We start from the raw sequence: 17326 nt of genomic DNA on the forward strand, positions 1-17326 counted from the left end.
AAGTGTAAACTGCCTTCTCAATTTTTGAGGTTTTAAGAAATTTATATATATATATATCTATAGATATATAGATATATATCTATAGATATATATCTATATATATATTTTTTTTTTTTTTGCTGTACGCGGGCCTCTCACTGTTGTGGCCTCTCCCGTTGCGGAGCACAGGCTCCGGACGCGCAGGCTCGAAGGTCATGGCTCACGGGCCCAGGCGCTCCACGGCATGTGGGATCTTCCCGGACCTGGTCACGAACCTGTGTGCCTTGCATCGGCAGGCGGACTCTCAACCACTGCACCACCAGGGAAGCCCCAAAAAATGATGTGAAGTCACTTTAAGTATCTATTCTAAAACCTTGTCTAATTTTGGACGAAGTGTATACATGCATATATGTAAGTTATGTGTGCTGTATCGTTTATACCTTCTATATTATACTTATATTACATATGTTAGACCTATAAATTATATATATAACACAAGTTATGTTATAAGTGTAATTATATCTTATAAATTATAGATATGTAAGTTATATATTACACAAGCATTTGTGTGTACATAAACATATGTAAAATTATTTTTGAAAACATATTTTAATAATTAATACATAAAACATCATCCAAAGGTACAAACTGTTCATTATTTGATAAAGAAAATTATTGCATGCAAATTTTATACCCTACAAATTAGGAACTCACATAGAAAACACAAGGAAAGAAGGATACTTTTTAATCTCAGCATAGAGAGGTTCTAGATAGAAACGTTTTGTCCTAAAAAGGACAAAAGAGAAACTCTAAAAGGCCACACTGGCCTTTGAATCAAATTCTAGTTCCTCCAATATCAAGCATGTGATCAATGGGAAACTTATCCCTTTGAGCCCCAATGTTTTCAACTCCAAAATGGCAATACACTTTGCAAAGCTGCAGCAAGATCAAAAGAGATAATACTTGATACCTAGAAGAAACTCAATACCCATTTCTTCCCTTCTCTTTTGGAAAATTACTCCAGCAGTGTGCCATGAAAGAATTTACAGCAATGTTTCCCAAAGATGAGGTACCCACACACAATCACTGCAAACTGTTGCAGAGCTATGAAGCATGTAAGGAAAGCTAGAAAAATAACATTTTCATCAAAATATTTCCAGATCCAGATATGCTTAAAAGCGCTAAGCACTGACAAATTGCATTTAGATATTTAGTTATTGGCTTGTAAGTCTTCTCTACACAAGTCTGGGCATGGTAAGCATCAATTAAGCCTGTGAACCCATAATGCAAACTTAAGTTAATAAAGAAATGGTGCACATCATACTTCACAATAAACCGTCTGGAGATTTACTCTCTTTAAGTTTAGGCACAGTTCTTTGAACATTTAGAGCTCATTTTAAACTGTGTTGACACTGACTACTACAGGATTTCAATTCATAAACATGTTGGTGAATAAGATGTGTTTTGCTTGGTAATGGTTGTATATTGCCTGAGCAAAGTTTAAACATAAAAACCCAAAACAAGCAAACTAAAAATCCTACTGAGCCTTCTGGCTGAATGTGTTAAGGTCTGCAGAAATAAATCCACAGCCGGATTTTCTCAGGAAAAGGAATACTTCTTCAGTAAGTGAGCTAATACAAACAAGGGTTTAGAGTAAGGTGGAATGTGGTATAACAATCAATGATAACTTCCATAATTTGGAGAGCATTTTATAATTAGATTATTTTAAAATCCTTAGTCTCATTGAATTCTTACCAACATGCTGAGATAAATTTTATTATTTTAAAGATGAAAAAATGGAAACTCCAAAAGATTTATAACGTTTTGGGGTGCATCGGCAGGCGGACTCTCAACCACTGCACCACCAGGGAAGCCCCAAAAAATGATGTGAAGTCACTTTAAGTATCTATTCTAAAACCTTGTCTAATTTTGGACGAAGTGTATACATGCATATATGTAAGTTATGTGTGCTGTATCGTTTATACCTTCTATATTATACTTATATTACATATGTTAGACCTATAAATTATATATATAACACAAGTTATGTTATAAGTGTAATTATATCTTATAAATTATAGATATGTAAGTTATATATTACACAAGCATTTGTGTGTACATAAACATATGTAAAATTATTTTTGAAAACATATTTTAATAATTAATACATAAAACATCATCCAAAGGTACAAACTGTTCATTATTTGATAAAGAAAATTATTGCATGCAAATTTTATACCCTACAAATTAGGAACTCACATAGAAAACACAAGGAAAGAAGGATACTTTTTAATCTCAGCATAGAGAGGTTCTAGATAGAAACGTTTTGTCCTAAAAAGGACAAAAGAGAAACTCTAAAAGGCCACACTGGCCTTTGAATCAAATTCTAGTTCCTCCAATATCAAGCATGTGATCAATGGGAAACTTATCCCTTTGAGCCCCAATGTTTTCAACTCCAAAATGGCAATACACTTTGCAAAGCTGCAGCAAGATCAAAAGAGATAATACTTGATACCTAGAAGAAACTCAATACCCATTTCTTCCCTTCTCTTTTGGAAAATTACTCCAGCAGTGTGCCATGAAAGAATTTACAGCAATGTTTCCCAAAGATGAGGTACCCACACACAATCACTGCAAACTGTTGCAGAGCTATGAAGCATGTAAGGAAAGCTAGAAAAATAACATTTTCATCAAAATATTTCCAGATCCAGATATGCTTAAAAGCGCTAAGCACTGACAAATTGCATTTAGATATTTAGTTATTGGCTTGTAAGTCTTCTCTACACAAGTCTGGGCATGGTAAGCATCAATTAAGCCTGTGAACCCATAATGCAAACTTAAGTTAATAAAGAAATGGTGCACATCATACTTCACAATAAACCGTCTGGAGATTTACTCTCTTTAAGTTTAGGCACAGTTCTTTGAACATTTAGAGCTCATTTTAAACTGTGTTGACACTGACTACTACAGGATTTCAATTCATAAACATGTTGGTGAATAAGATGTGTTTTGCTTGGTAATGGTTGTATATTGCCTGAGCAAAGTTTAAACATAAAAACCCAAAACAAGCAAACTAAAAATCCTACTGAGCCTTCTGGCTGAATGTGTTAAGGTCTGCAGAAATAAATCCACAGCCGGATTTTCTCAGGAAAAGGAATACTTCTTCAGTAAGTGAGCTAATACAAACAAGGGTTTAGAGTAAGGTGGAATGTGGTATAACAATCAATGATAACTTCCATAATTTGGAGAGCATTTTATAATTAGATTATTTTAAAATCCTTAGTCTCATTGAATTCTTACCAACATGCTGAGATAAATTTTATTATTTTAAAGATGAAAAAATGGAAACTCCAAAAGATTTATAACGTTTTGGGGAATCGCACAAGGCAAATAAACCTTAGAAGCAGTTCAGCAATATGTCTGTAGCTAGAGGGAGTAAGACATTTAACTCAACTTCCTTGATGCTTTTTGAGAACTTGAAGACTTGAATAAGATCAGATGGTTAGAATCAGACAGGTACTAGAATGAATATCTACTATTCCCTAGCCTAATATTCATGCCACCATACCATTCTGCCTTACAATGGGAGAAATAGGACAGGGTGAGTGGCCAGGGACCAATCATCTCACTGCTCTCTGTGAGTTTAAAACAAAAAGACAGGTAACCAGAGTGACTACTTAACCCACACTACTCTCAGAGCAAAGGTTGTACCATCTGCTGAGTTTCTATCCCCATCTTCCTGTGAAATTAACTGGAACAGATGACTGACATGATGTTCTCAGTGCTCATCATTTCTACAGGAAGAAAATTTAAAAGATAATTAAGCAATTAACATTCAGGATTTGTAAGGACTCTTGATTACATTTTAGAGGTAAATCTACATCTATCAGATTAACCTCACGAATTTCCCTTACTAGAAAGTTTGTTTTGTCTTGATAAAGATTCTTCTGAGTGTGTTTTCCTAAGGCTAGACTTTAGTTTTCTGACACTAAGTTTTTTAAAACCTAAAAACACATCATAAACTTAAGTACTTGTATCTAGAAAATCAAGTTCTTAACTGAAATGCCTTCAGGCCCAATAGCCAATTCCCCACATTTCTCCATAGAAAATTATCGATAGTTCAGGGACTAAATGTTTCTTCTCCTCTTTGTATAAAGATACTGTCCTAATTTAGACAGAAGACCTCTCCCCTTCTTGGAATCTGAAAAAGTCTCTAGTCTCTTTCTATTTCTGCTATTAATTTCAAAATCACAGAATCTACATTTTAGTTGTTTCTGGAGTAGTAATGTGTCAACCCATACTGTAATGATTTGTGCATTTTTCTGCATGTGTGCTATACTTCAATTTAAAAAAAACTAAAATACAAAACTCAGTGCCCTAAATCTCAGTTGTGATTTTTAGACTGTCACTTGAAATCTTCTGTAATATACTAGTTTCACTCAAATAAGGGCACAAGAGTAGAATGGAATTAAAATTTTAGCATGTCCTAAACTCAAAAGCTACATTTGCTTGTGAATACTACTACATTCTCTCCTTGCATGATCCCGGTTTCTAGTATTTTCTCTCATCTTTGTATGAGTTACATGTTCATATGTGTAATAGTAATAAAAGATACAATATTCATTGTAAAATAAATATGATTGTCAAAAAGCATTGATTTTTTTTAACATCTTTATTGGAGTATAATTGCTTTACAATGGTGTGTTAGTTTCTGCTTTATAACAAAGTGAATCAGTTATACATATACATATGTCCCCATATCTCTTCCCTCTTGCATCTCCCTCCCTCCCACCCTCCCTATCCCACCCCTCTAGGTGGTCACAAAGCACCAGCTGATCGCCCTGTGCTATGCCGCTGAAAAAGCATTGATATTTGAAGTTACTAAGTGTTTTAGTGAGAGGAATTTATTTTTTGTTGCTATTTTGATTTTTTTTCAGCTTCTCATCTGTTCTTTCCTGGTTTTTTAGGGAAGATCATTTTTAAAAAACTAAAGAGGTTTTGAAAATAGTATAACACATAATAAAATAATTATTCGAATTAAAAAACCTTCAGTGTCTCCACCTAGAGGACAAAAGAAAATTGCACTGGCATTGCTTCAAAGGCCCTTCAAGATTAGAGCTACCTTACCTTTCCCAACTTCATCTCTGTCTCCCTCCCATTCACACATTCTACACATCTCGTGCATTTTGGTCACACTAAGCCATTTGCTGTCTCTAAAACTCCACTTTAATTCCTCCCAGTTTCCATTTCTTTCACATGCTGCCCCTGTTGCCTGGAATGGTATGGTAGCGAATGCCTTTTCCCATCCACAACTCCCAAAACATGACTAAGTTGGACCAAGTAACCACGGTGTCCCCTCTGTCTGGTCACAGTGACTATCCCAAAGATGAACATATCACCAAAGTGTGCCATTGGAAGTCATTCCCCAATATTTTTCTCCTGGAGTAAATAGGGATGCGATGCTATAAGGTTGTGATTTCCTTAATGGAGAAGCCAGAGAGAATGAAGATGAGCCAGAAAGTAGGAGAGACATGAGATAGAGAGCATTTTGGTAGCATCAGTCATTCCAGAAAAAATCTTCTATTTTTGTATAGCTCTTTCTTCAATTCTATCAGTTCCAATATCACCTACTCTGTGAAGCCCTGTCTGAGAGCTTCCATCTCCAGTCCTTGCAGAAGTAAAATTAGTCTCTGCCTGCTCTGTAGCACCATGCCTTAGGTAGGATAAATAACACCTACCAAAAGTTATTTGTTTTACTTGTCTGCATTCCCAACCAGAACTATAAACTCTGAAGGCATAGATTTATATCAAGGCTAATGTCTCCTTTGTGCTTAGCACACAAGAAACAATTGAATACCTATTGAATGAATTATAAAAATGAACTAAACAGAAAGAGAATATAGAAACTGGATGGGAGTAGCAATCAGTAAAGAAAACACAGGGATGTGAAGTACTCCAACATGAATATGTCAGGAATATCTTGGTGCTATTAAAAAATAAATGTTATAAAAAGCTAAAATACGTTTTATTTTAAAATTACATGATGTGCAACAACAGGCCAGTAATCATACTACTCAAGCAAGACTGGCCCTTAAAAATGCACAGTTTAGTAATCTGGAAACATAATGGGGATGGTGGGAAAGCAGAAGATAATAGAAAAATAATGCAAATAAAATGACGGAGGAGCAAAAAGAGGGTGAAAATGAGTCCTTAAGAACATTAAAGTAACTAGGGGTGCATAACATGGAAAAATGAGGGAGGAATGAGTGATAACAGTAAACATCAAACATCTACAGGAAAAAAAATGGAGATAAATTTGGTGTAAGATTTTTATTAAAACTAAAATAGTCATGATTGCCATGGATATTACACAGGTTACCCAAGATGTTATAAATCAATATTCTTCAAACAAGAGGGTCTATGGGTTTTCAATAAGAATCATTTTGTAATGTTTTATTTTGTTTTCAAGAGAATCTGAATGATCAATAAGAACATCATAATGACAACTTTGAAGTGTCAAAATCTGGATGACATGTTTTGTCCCACATTTCAGGGACTGAATTTGCGATCCCCACTGCCACCATGTAGAACTTGATTTACTGTAGTAGGCTAATGAGAAAAGAAAAGTGAGGGATTTAAGACACATGATCTCTTGATATGTCTAATATTTTTTTGATTCTACAATGATAAAGACAGTGTTCTGACAGAAATATTTGGTTTGCTTTGATTGAGGAGAGGAAAGCAAAAGTATAACAGCATTAAACATTCTGTTTAAGGCTATAATTCAGTAATATAAAGCATGTCCTAATTATATATTGTCATATTTCTATATAGTAAATATCTTCTTCCATTCCTATTTCCCTTAAGGTTATAATAAATGAAAAATAACTTCCATGTTTTATCTCATGGAAAAACACTTTACAATCCTTATCAGAATGTATCATTGACTTTGGCAAACTTATCTTCTACAGGAAGAAAACTTAAAATGGGGAAGTGAGACAAATAAAAACTGATGTTTTAAATGGGGTCGGTCTGTAAACAGATGAAACACTTTAGAGAAGAAGGAACTAATATTTACTGGCTTAGGCATAATATCCACTGGCTTAGGCATTTATTTATTTATTTACTTTATTCAACAAAGGTATATTGAGAATCTATATGTAGGAGACATATTCCAAGAGCTGGGAATGCAACTGTGATATAATCCATACTACAGGCCATCAAAGAGATTAGAGTTTAGAGAAGGAACTAGAGAAATAGCAAATGTCAGTTACCATGATAGCATAGAAGAGGGACATCAAGTACAGTCTAAAATATCAAGCCCTGAGCTTAGCCTTACATTATCTCTATCTTCACAGATCCCACGTTATGTAGTTACTGTTATTCCAGTTTCACTAATGAGAAAACTATGTATGATTCAGAGAAATAATTTGTCTCAAATCATGAGTTTGCTCCAACTTACTTTGTAGCTTCCTTGGGTTTTCTGTACTTTGTGTCTCTAAATGATGGCTTCTTTATTTTTCAAATTACTCTCTTTTTACCCTCTTGGTCAAGCTTATCAGAAAAGTAACAACACAAAATCTGCACTTGTCAAGTTGCTTACCTCCACATCAATCTTCTGAAATGTGGCTCCAACCCTGCCATTTCACCTGCACTGCTCTCAGTTCACTGATAACCTCCAACCGGCCAAATCCTATGGTTAATTTCTAATTGTAATTCTTCTCGACTTCTCCGTGTTATTTGACACTTTGAAATTTTCTTTTTCATGAAACTCTCTCCTCTCTTGGGTTCTAAGATACCACTCTGCCTTGCTTTTCCTTCTACTTGTTTTTACTTTTTACTCAGTCTCCTCACTGGGATCTCTTCTTTTGCCCATATGTTAAAGGGTGTCCTCTAAGGAGGACACCTGGAGTGTGTCTTTCTACTTCCTCACGCCCTACCACTGAAATAATCCCTAAAGGCTGTGAATTCCCAATTCTCACACCACTTATGAGTTGAGGTCCTCATTCTCTCCCACTTGAAAAATAGCAATAAGCCTTTTAATTACACTCATCTTTCCAGCTTTGACACCTACAGTCTATCATCCATATTGTTGTCCAAGTGATTTTCTAAATCACAAATCTGGTCTGGTCACTTCTTCACTCATGCTCAGGAACAGTTTATGGTTTACAGAAATAATTTATAGATATTATATTTCAAATCATCCTAGCAAACTGCTAGGATAATCAGAATCCAGTTAAAAAAGGACAGAAGCTGACTCTAGTTAACTTGGGCAGACAAGAGTTTATTGGAATTTTACCAGATAACTCACTGAATCAACAGTAATTTTGGAGAACCAAGCTCCAATAAGAACCAAAGAAGGTATAGCCCAGATAAATACCTACCACAGAGATACTCTGCTTATAATTCCCCCATGGCCATAGTGGCGACTGGACACTAACTTGTGAACAGACATTCATTACCTCATGTCTAAACCCTTAAATTCATTGCAAATACCTTGAAAACATTCTATGGAACCTTCCATTTGTGTCAGTAGTATCTGACTGGTCATGCTTAGGTCAAGGATAGAGAGAGGAAATAAATTCACTTTGGCTTTCACAATGGATGGCCAGATCTTGCCATCTATCTTTCTTCAGATGCCCCCCAAAGAAAAATTGAGTTTTTATGCTAGACAATTGATAAATGTCAATTCACGCCACATATGGTTCCACCAAATTAAGTTCTCTAAAGCAAAAGGGAACAAAAAGGTATTAGGAAGTTTAAAGGAATCATTATTAGGTGTAATGGACAGAATAAATAGAATAGACAGCAATGATCTTTCCCCTTTATGTCCCATAAGTAGATGTGACACTCATGATTAAAGGTATTTTCCTGAGGGTAGATGCAACTAGTTATGTATGTCGTATTAACAACCCAACATGACTTATCTTTCCGTGGGAGCTCACTTTCAACATGACTAAATAAGCTGGATACTCACCAAAACAACCCCACTGACCAAGATTCAGACTCCTTCTAGTGCTCCCATACAGCCCCCTCCCCTAAACTCTCAGCCATAAAGTAAGGTTAACAGAGTATTGAATACTTTTCCTCAAGTCTATTAAATCGGATGTGAGCTAGAAGATGCTTACCTTTCTTTGGCTTATTAACTTTATCCCACAGGGAAGACTTACCAATATCGAAATCAAAATATTTATCTTGCTATATCATGATAGACAATAAAAATTAACTCTTTCTATACAGTTAAATAAAAACATAATTATTATCTAAACCTCAACTATCATTATAGCTAGGACTCGTTCAGAATAGAGGAATAACATATTATTCCATAGAGTAATAAATCTCCATAGTTCTTATCTGCTGTATATATTCTAAAAATTTATCTTTCCAAGGTTAGCTAATCATAAACAGACCCATAAGAAAATTCTTCTACAATGTACAACTTCCTCTGTGCAACTTAAAACCAAGTCTTGTCATTGTATAAATGGTCATGCTTCTTTGTATGGTCACAAAAGCCTTCTGGCCGACCATCCTTATCCTTCCTTTATCACTTCCCTCATTTTTCTTCCAGTATGTTTCTATGAACATTATGTTCTAAGAATACTGAACTACTTGTAATTCTCCAAACCCATTATACTGTGTCTAGTCCCATCTTTTACAACTACCTGGAATGATTTTGGCTAATTAAATCTTCTAACTCAAATATTTCACAAAAGCATCTTTGTGAAGGCTTCTCTTACCTGTCCCCCAACTGAGGGACAGAACTAATCATTTTCTTCATCCCATCTCTATTTCACATGCATATTTCTATTAGTCTACTAAAAGATACTGTATTTTGTCATAATAGTTCAAATCTATATTTCATTCACTGTTATATCCCCAGCTCCTAGCACAGTGTCTGGCATACAGTGAACTATCAAATATATAACAACAAACAAATAACTATTTAATAGCATCTCTACTGCTTCTCCTTCCCTCTGCTTTCATTCCTTTTATAGTTCACTTTGATATTCTCATGACCCCATTATTTAGCTCTTTCTGCCTCCTATTTTACCCAGAAAATTACATCTGAAGTTTTACATCTCTGTCTCTTATTAGTAAAAGTATTACTTTTCACTAGAGTGTTCTCTATTTACTGACAGTTTTAGAAGGCAGTTTCAATGCAAATTCAAAATAATTAAAAAATAATAATAATGTATCCTATACAATCTGTATAGCGTATGAAAGACATTTTCTATAAGCAAATTTGATTGCATATTTGATAGGGCTGTAAATCATTAAAAGTATCCTGAAAATAGAGTGAAGTTCAACAGTATTCAGGATTTCCATGTAAACCTTTTCTTGAATAATTAACTTTGGCCTACAAATAGTTCTTTATGTTAACAGTCGAAAAGCAACTTTTGTAGTCTTCAGTAATTGATTAAGTCCTCCATTAAACCAGATGTCCCTCAACTATTGGTTTTTTTTTTAATGTTGGAAATCTGTGGTACCCTTGAAAGTGAATATTATTTTTGTTTTAGAATGGATTCAATTTCTTTTCGTCCTAGGGTTGGTCTAAACCTGTTTTACTGGGATCCCCTTTTTTTTTTCTGCACAGCTATCTTCCCCCCTTTTAAAAGTAAGATAGTCAAGCTTTAAAGGGTGGTGTTGCAGGGCATTCTAGCCTCTACTTGAGACCGGCTCTATAATTAAATCAAAAGGACTGAATGATCATGAGCAAAAGAAAAGATGCAAATATCTGTACTGGTTTAGCCCTAAAATATGTAAGGTTTGAAAATCAGTTTACTTCCAAACATATCTAGAGCCTGTTGTATATGAACAGAAAATCTATTGTGTATAAAGATTTTTTTAAAAAGGAATAATAAGAATTAATTCTGATTTCTAGATTCATTTTATTTTATTAACATTTAACTTCACAGAATCAGAGTTGGGACAGCACAAAGTTAAGGGCCTTTATAACTCAGGATCCCCATCATTTTAAAAGCAATAAGTTCTTCTTCTTACAGGTATAATAATATGTTGCTTAATTTGTATTTTTCTCTTTGCCACCAAAAAGAGGACTTTTTTTTCACAGGGGTTAAAGATGGAATTTACTGCTTTAAAGGGGGTGAACTTGGAAAAACATTATGCTTGGAATAGGACTATCTTGGTAGATAATACATAATTTCATTGGAACTTTTAAATTTCTCTAAAGAATATAGGGAGAAGTAGATTACTGCCTTTTATGGATTCACCATCTAGAATTTTCTTCTTTTGAAACTATAGCTTAGAAAGTTATTTTTATTCCTATCATGTAGGATCTATTATTTTTGGAAAACTCATCCTTCAGTTTCTATGATATCTTCTAATTTACCAACTTAGATGCAATGTTTTATTTCTTTTGTCATCCTAGCAATGTGAACATTCAAAACTATTGACATTCCAAAGAACACATAAAATCTGGATTGTATAAATTTCCTGACCCTGGTCTCCATTTCACAGCATTCCTGAATATTCTCCCTGTCATAAAAACAAATATTCTTTGTTGCATACACAGACATTTTCAAGCAAATTCTTGAAGCACTACTTTTAAAAAAAATGCCAATTTTGGCATGCTCTTATAAGCAGAGACAAAATAGACATATTGGAGATTCAGTAGCAAGGAGCAAAGCAAATGTAAATCTTATGAAAACAAATATGAAGCTCTGAAAAAATAATATAAGGTAAAATAAGAAATTGGTTAGGAGGTTGAAAGCAATGCACCTAAACAAGATTATATATACCTTCACCGAAATGTGGATAGCTAAACAAGAGCAATATTTTGAATTTTAAACAATGGATTTTCAAAGAAACAGACTGAAAAATAACAGTGTTTGATGACAATAGAAAGATAATGCTATTTGAATTTTTGAAAATATGTTATAACACTAATGGTAATGTAGTCACTAAATTAAATTTTAAAATAATATTTTTAAACTCCATAAGAAATTTAAATACATACATGCTAGTATCAATTGCTCTGCCGGAAAGAAAGAAAAGTAACTGCTAATTTTAATGTTAGAACTGATTTTATAAGTGGATGTTGATTTAAATGTAACTGAAAACAGTAGGGCTATTCTTTATGTGCAAAAATGCTAAACTGTGAGCGAAATGAAAAAAATGTATCCTAATGTAATTAACATACATTTACAATGACCACATGATCAGCTCTATTATGTTGTTCCACCTGTGAAACTCAGATATAAGGTAAAGGTGTCAGGTCTAGAGAAAGAAAATCTATGCTTCAGGTTTACCTCTCTACTTATTACTTTTAGAACTTTAAATAAGTCATTTAATTTCTCTGGTTTGCATCAGCCATTTACTAAAACAGAATAATTGTTCCTTTAGCATGAAGGTGCTAATGTATACAGAAACACTTTATAGATTGTACAACATAGAGTAAATATAAGGAAACATACTATTATTATAGTATAAAGCAGATAGGGCTAGTTTTATTCCATCGAGTAGTCATTTATTATAATAGAGAGCACAAAAAAGCTAGTTCCAATTACAATTATTGATTTTCTTTTTTTAGTGTTAAGAAGTCTGCTAGAATGTTTTCAATTTTAATTTCAATGTTAAATGTTTTTAACAGATACATGGTGTTAAAAGTATTCTGATTATTTGGTTAATGTTTTTTGAAATCTAGGTCTACCTACACTTGTAAAAGTAAAGAACCAAAGTAATTACTTAAATAAGTCAACAACAAAGGAACTACAGTTTATACATAAAATGGCTTTACTTTCTTATGGAAAGCTGTTTATATAAGAGTCCATCTAATGTATACATACATACACACACACACACACACACACACACACACACACACACACACACACTCTATTTTCCACAGTGCCTTTCACCAATGAAAGCATCTTATGATACATATTCAAATTTTGTTTATTATTAACATTTAATGCAGAGAAATAGACAAGTATAAAAGTACTACATTATTTGGAGATAATGTCCATTTGTCAAGTATTTTTATTAAAAATATATCTGGTTGGTAGGCAGTAACGGAGCCAAGATGCTGCGGAGTCTGCTGGCTCTTCATCAGATTGCCCAGAGGACCATAAGTACTGCTTCACGCAGGCAGTTTGAAAATAAAGCTCCAGAGAAACAAAAGCTGTTTCAGGAGGATAATGGAATTCCAGTGCATCTAAAGGGTGGGATAGCTGATGCCCTCGTGTACAGAGCCACCATGATTCTTACAGTTGGTGGAACAGCATATGCCATATATCAGCTGGCTGTGGCTTCATTCCCCAAGAAGCAGGGTTGACTTCAGTTTATCCTCCCAGCAATCAGTTGGTTCAACTCCATTCAGCTCTCTGTGGACCAGTAGTCTGATAACTAGCTTGAGTTCTTCTTTGGGGATCAATATTTATTGACTTGTACTAACTGCCACCAATAAAGCAGTCTTTACCATGAAAAAAAAAAAAATATATATATATATATCCAGGACTTCCAAAAATATTAATTATTATGACATGGTAAATTTTGTTAATATTGTGTAACAGTCCTAATAAATTTACATATATATCAATTATTTCACTTCACTAAAAAATAGCCTCAATATCAATCATATTTAGGGTACTTAGCAAGTACTTTCCAGATACATAGTTCAAATTTTATAGCAATTTTAATACTAGCATTTTTAAAATTTATGTTACTTGAAGTCAGCCAAGAATTACTATTAGAATTCAAGAAAATCTAATCAATATAATTGTCATGACACTACCAAATTTTGTGTTGATATTCATTAAATTAAAACTTTTTTTGTAACTATGGTTTTTAGTTTCTTTATGTATTATCTTCAGTACAAAATTAGATTTTAAGTGGTAATCTTAGTATTTTGTTAATCAATTATCCTCTTCAGTCTAAATAAACCCAGTTAATTTTTGAATTTTCAGGTAAAGCAGAAATTAGTAACACATTAACAAACCAAAGGAATTGGTATTATTTTTAGAACATGATACACCATTAAGAGAAACACAAGGAAAAATTTTATTAAGAATATATACATTACAAAGAACAATGGCCAATAGAATTAATAAATATGTATTAGATAAAATATTATTCATAGATGACTGATTGATAACAAAGGCAATTTTGTCCAGGTTTAACCAGGGTAAGAAAGATTATTTCAATAAGGAAAAGAATCAACAAGCTCTTGAAAGAAGCTGTATTCTAAGTATCACAGGGATGTTCTCCACCCACTGAGTGTTTACATTCAAAAAGAGGTAACTTTGAAATGGACATACAGCAAGACTCCACAGATCCCAACTATTATTGGATATATTTCAAGAAAACAAAAATGAATAGAATTAATACTAAAATAATTGAATGCATTTTTCTTCTTACCGCAAAAAAAAAAAAAATGACCTCAGTTAAAATAAATTCCTAGAGATTAGTGACCAACTGAGGTTAATGGCCTGAAACTATATTTCAGGCAATTAACTCCACCCAGCCATTCATTAATCCCCAGGAAATACCCAGGTCTACAATTGTTACTGCTTAATTATAACCCAAATGGAACCATGAGAGATGAGAGCAGCAATGTGATTGGATAATGTACAAAAATTAAGTTCTCCATTAATACCTTGTACATATCAATTAAAATTGCATCACCCTTAAAAAAATCCATATACCTATATGTCTTTTCCGTTTTCAGTTTACAATAGCAATAATGACTTTGATGCTGGGCATTTTCTTGGAATTAATGGCCAGTGAATGTTAATGGTCCTTGGCTGTACCTTGAGCCATCCACTCCTCCTTGTTAGTCATTAATCCCTATGAAATGCCCAGCTATTGCTTAATTAACTCTACAATGCAGTTAATGCAGATATGACATGATAGAAAGATTTTTATTTTTAAGCTTCCAAAAAACAAAACTTTCAGGTCAGAAAAGCCTTGTAAAAATCCAGTTTCAGACTTTTTTTTTTTTTTTTTGAAACATACATGAAAATAAAGAATTGGGAGGTGATGTCAGCATGATGGAGGGCTAGGAAATCCCAATACTCATCTCCCCAAGAAAAACCCCAAAAAGCATAAATAAACAACTACAAAACTAGAGAAAACAGCTCAGAGAAAGCTCTGGACTATACCAAAACAGAAGCAAAAAAAACCCTTTGTAGCTTTAAAACCAAGGACAGCATCATAGAAAAGCACAGGAAGCCTATTACCTGTGTCACCCCATCCTCCAGTCCAGAGAAGCTTGGAGCCTGGAAGGATACCCTCAGAGGAATTTCACCTCATGGGGAATGGGGAGCAGGAGAACCCCAGCAAGACTCACAACTGTGGACTTTTGCAGCCTTTGCTACAGGGGTCTCCCACAGTCTTCACCAATGCTGATGCCACTGACAGAGCTGCCTAGAGTCCACCCACAGCAGCTACTCTTTGTGGCTGGAGCTGTTGCTGGGGTGGGACCGGACCTCAGGAGTCCCAGTCCCTGCTGTGTGCTGCTATCCGGGATCTGAACACCACAGCACCTTACCACATACAGGAAGGGGACCTGAGCTGCCACTGCTCTATGCCTCACCCCCATCTCAGATCAGGGCTCTGACCTGTCATGGCCGGGAAGTCCTGCCACTGCTCTAAGCCCAGCTCTACTATGGACAATTATATGCCAACAAACTGGATAACCTAGAAGAAATGGATACATCCCTAGAAACACACAACCTATCAAGACTGAATCATGAAGAAATACACAATCTGAACTGAATAATAATGAGTAAGGAGAATCAGGAATCAAAAATCTCTCACCACCAAAAGGTCCAGGACTAGATGGTTTTACTGGTGAATTCCACCAAATATTTAAAGAAGAATGAATGCCAATACTTCTCAAACTCTTCCGAAAAACTGAACAGGAACTCATTTTAGGAGGACAACATTACCCTGATATCAAAGCCAGATAAGGACACCATTAGAAAATTGTAGACCAATATCTCTGATGAATATTGATTAAAAAATTCTCAACCAAACATTAGCAAACTGAATTCAACACCACATTAAAAGACTCATTCACCATGATCGAATGGAACTTACCCCTGGGATGCAGGATCATTCTACATATGCAAATCAATAAATTTGATATACCATATTAATAGAATTAAATATAAAAATCATTGGATTATCTCAATAGATGCAAAAGAGTATTTTACAAAACACAATATCTTGTCATAATAAAAAACCTCTAAACCTGGGTATAAAAGGAAAATGCTTCAATATGATAAATGGCATATATGAAAGATCCGCAGCTAATGTCACAGTTAACAGTGAAAGGTGGAAAGCTTTTCCTCTAAGATCAGGAACAAGACAAGGGTGCCTACTCTGACAACTCTCATTCAACATAGTACTAGAAGCCCTAGCTAGAGAGAGAAATCAGGCAAAATAAAGAGATAAAAGGCATCCAAACTGGAATGAAAAAAAGTAAAATTGTCATTATTTACAGATGATATGATATCATATCTAGAAAACCCTAAAGACGCCACAAAAGAACTGTTAGAACTAATAAATAAAAAATACAGTAAAGTTGTAAGATATAAAATCAACATACAAAAACCATTTGTGTTTTTATACACTAGTAACAAACTATCTGAAAGAGAAATTAAGAAATCAATCCCATTTACAATAGCATCTAAAATAATTCTTAGGAATAAATTTAACCAAGAAGATTTAAGACCTGTACACTGAAAACTGTAAGACATTGATGAGAGATTGAAGAAAACACAAACAAATAGAAAGATATGCTATGTTCTTGGATTGGAAGAATTAATACTCTGAAAATGTCCATACTACCTAAAGCGATCTACAGATTCAGTGCAATCCCAATCAAAATTCCAATTGCATTTTTCACAAAATTGTTTTAAAAACTATCCTAAAATTTGTATGGAACCACAAAAGGCCCCAAATAGCAAAAGCAATCTTGAGAAATAAGAACAAAGCTGAAGGCATCATGCTACCTAATTTCAAACTATGTTCCAAAGCTATAGTAATCAAAGCAAAATGTGCTGACAAAAACAGGCACATAGACCAGTGAAACAAAATAGAGGGCCCAGACATAATCCCCTGCATATATGGTCAATTAATTTTTAACAAGGGTGCCAAGTACACACAGTGGGGAAAGGACAGCTTCTTCAATGAATGGTGCTGGGAAAACTGAATATCCACATGCAAAAGAATGAAACTGAACCCCTATCCTACACCACTCACGAAAATTAACTCAAAATGGATTAAGGACTTAAATATAAAATTTGAAATCATGAAAAAAATAGGGAAAAAATTGAACATGGAACCAAAAAATTGGTCTTGGCAATGATTTCTTAGATAAGAC

General features: G+C 34.2%; 2 protein-coding genes across 5 annotated transcripts in view; one reads left to right on the forward strand and one right to left on the reverse strand.

Annotated features, from left to right (window-relative positions):
- ERBB4 (erb-b2 receptor tyrosine kinase 4) overlaps window positions 1-17326 on the reverse strand; it is a 1129074-nt gene that overhangs the window by 1071343 nt on the left and 40405 nt on the right. The window lies entirely within an intron of this gene.
- Window positions 12941-13434, forward strand: LOC102988355 (cytochrome c oxidase subunit 7A2, mitochondrial-like). The gene has a single exon (XM_055089887.1). The coding sequence runs from the start codon at window positions 13022-13024 to the stop codon at window positions 13271-13273; it is 252 nt and encodes an 83-aa protein (XP_054945862.1). The 5' UTR covers window positions 12941-13021; the 3' UTR covers window positions 13274-13434.

Source organism: Physeter macrocephalus, chromosome 2, assembly GCF_002837175.3.
Source record: "Physeter macrocephalus isolate SW-GA chromosome 2, ASM283717v5, whole genome shotgun sequence".
Taxonomy (NCBI): Eukaryota; Metazoa; Chordata; class Mammalia; order Artiodactyla; family Physeteridae; genus Physeter; species Physeter macrocephalus.

Excerpts from the sequence above, each read along its gene's own strand:
- LOC102988355 (XM_055089887.1), top strand. The coding sequence starts at position 13,022 with ATGCTGCGGAGTCTGCTGGCTCTTCATCAGATTGCCCAGAGGACCATA.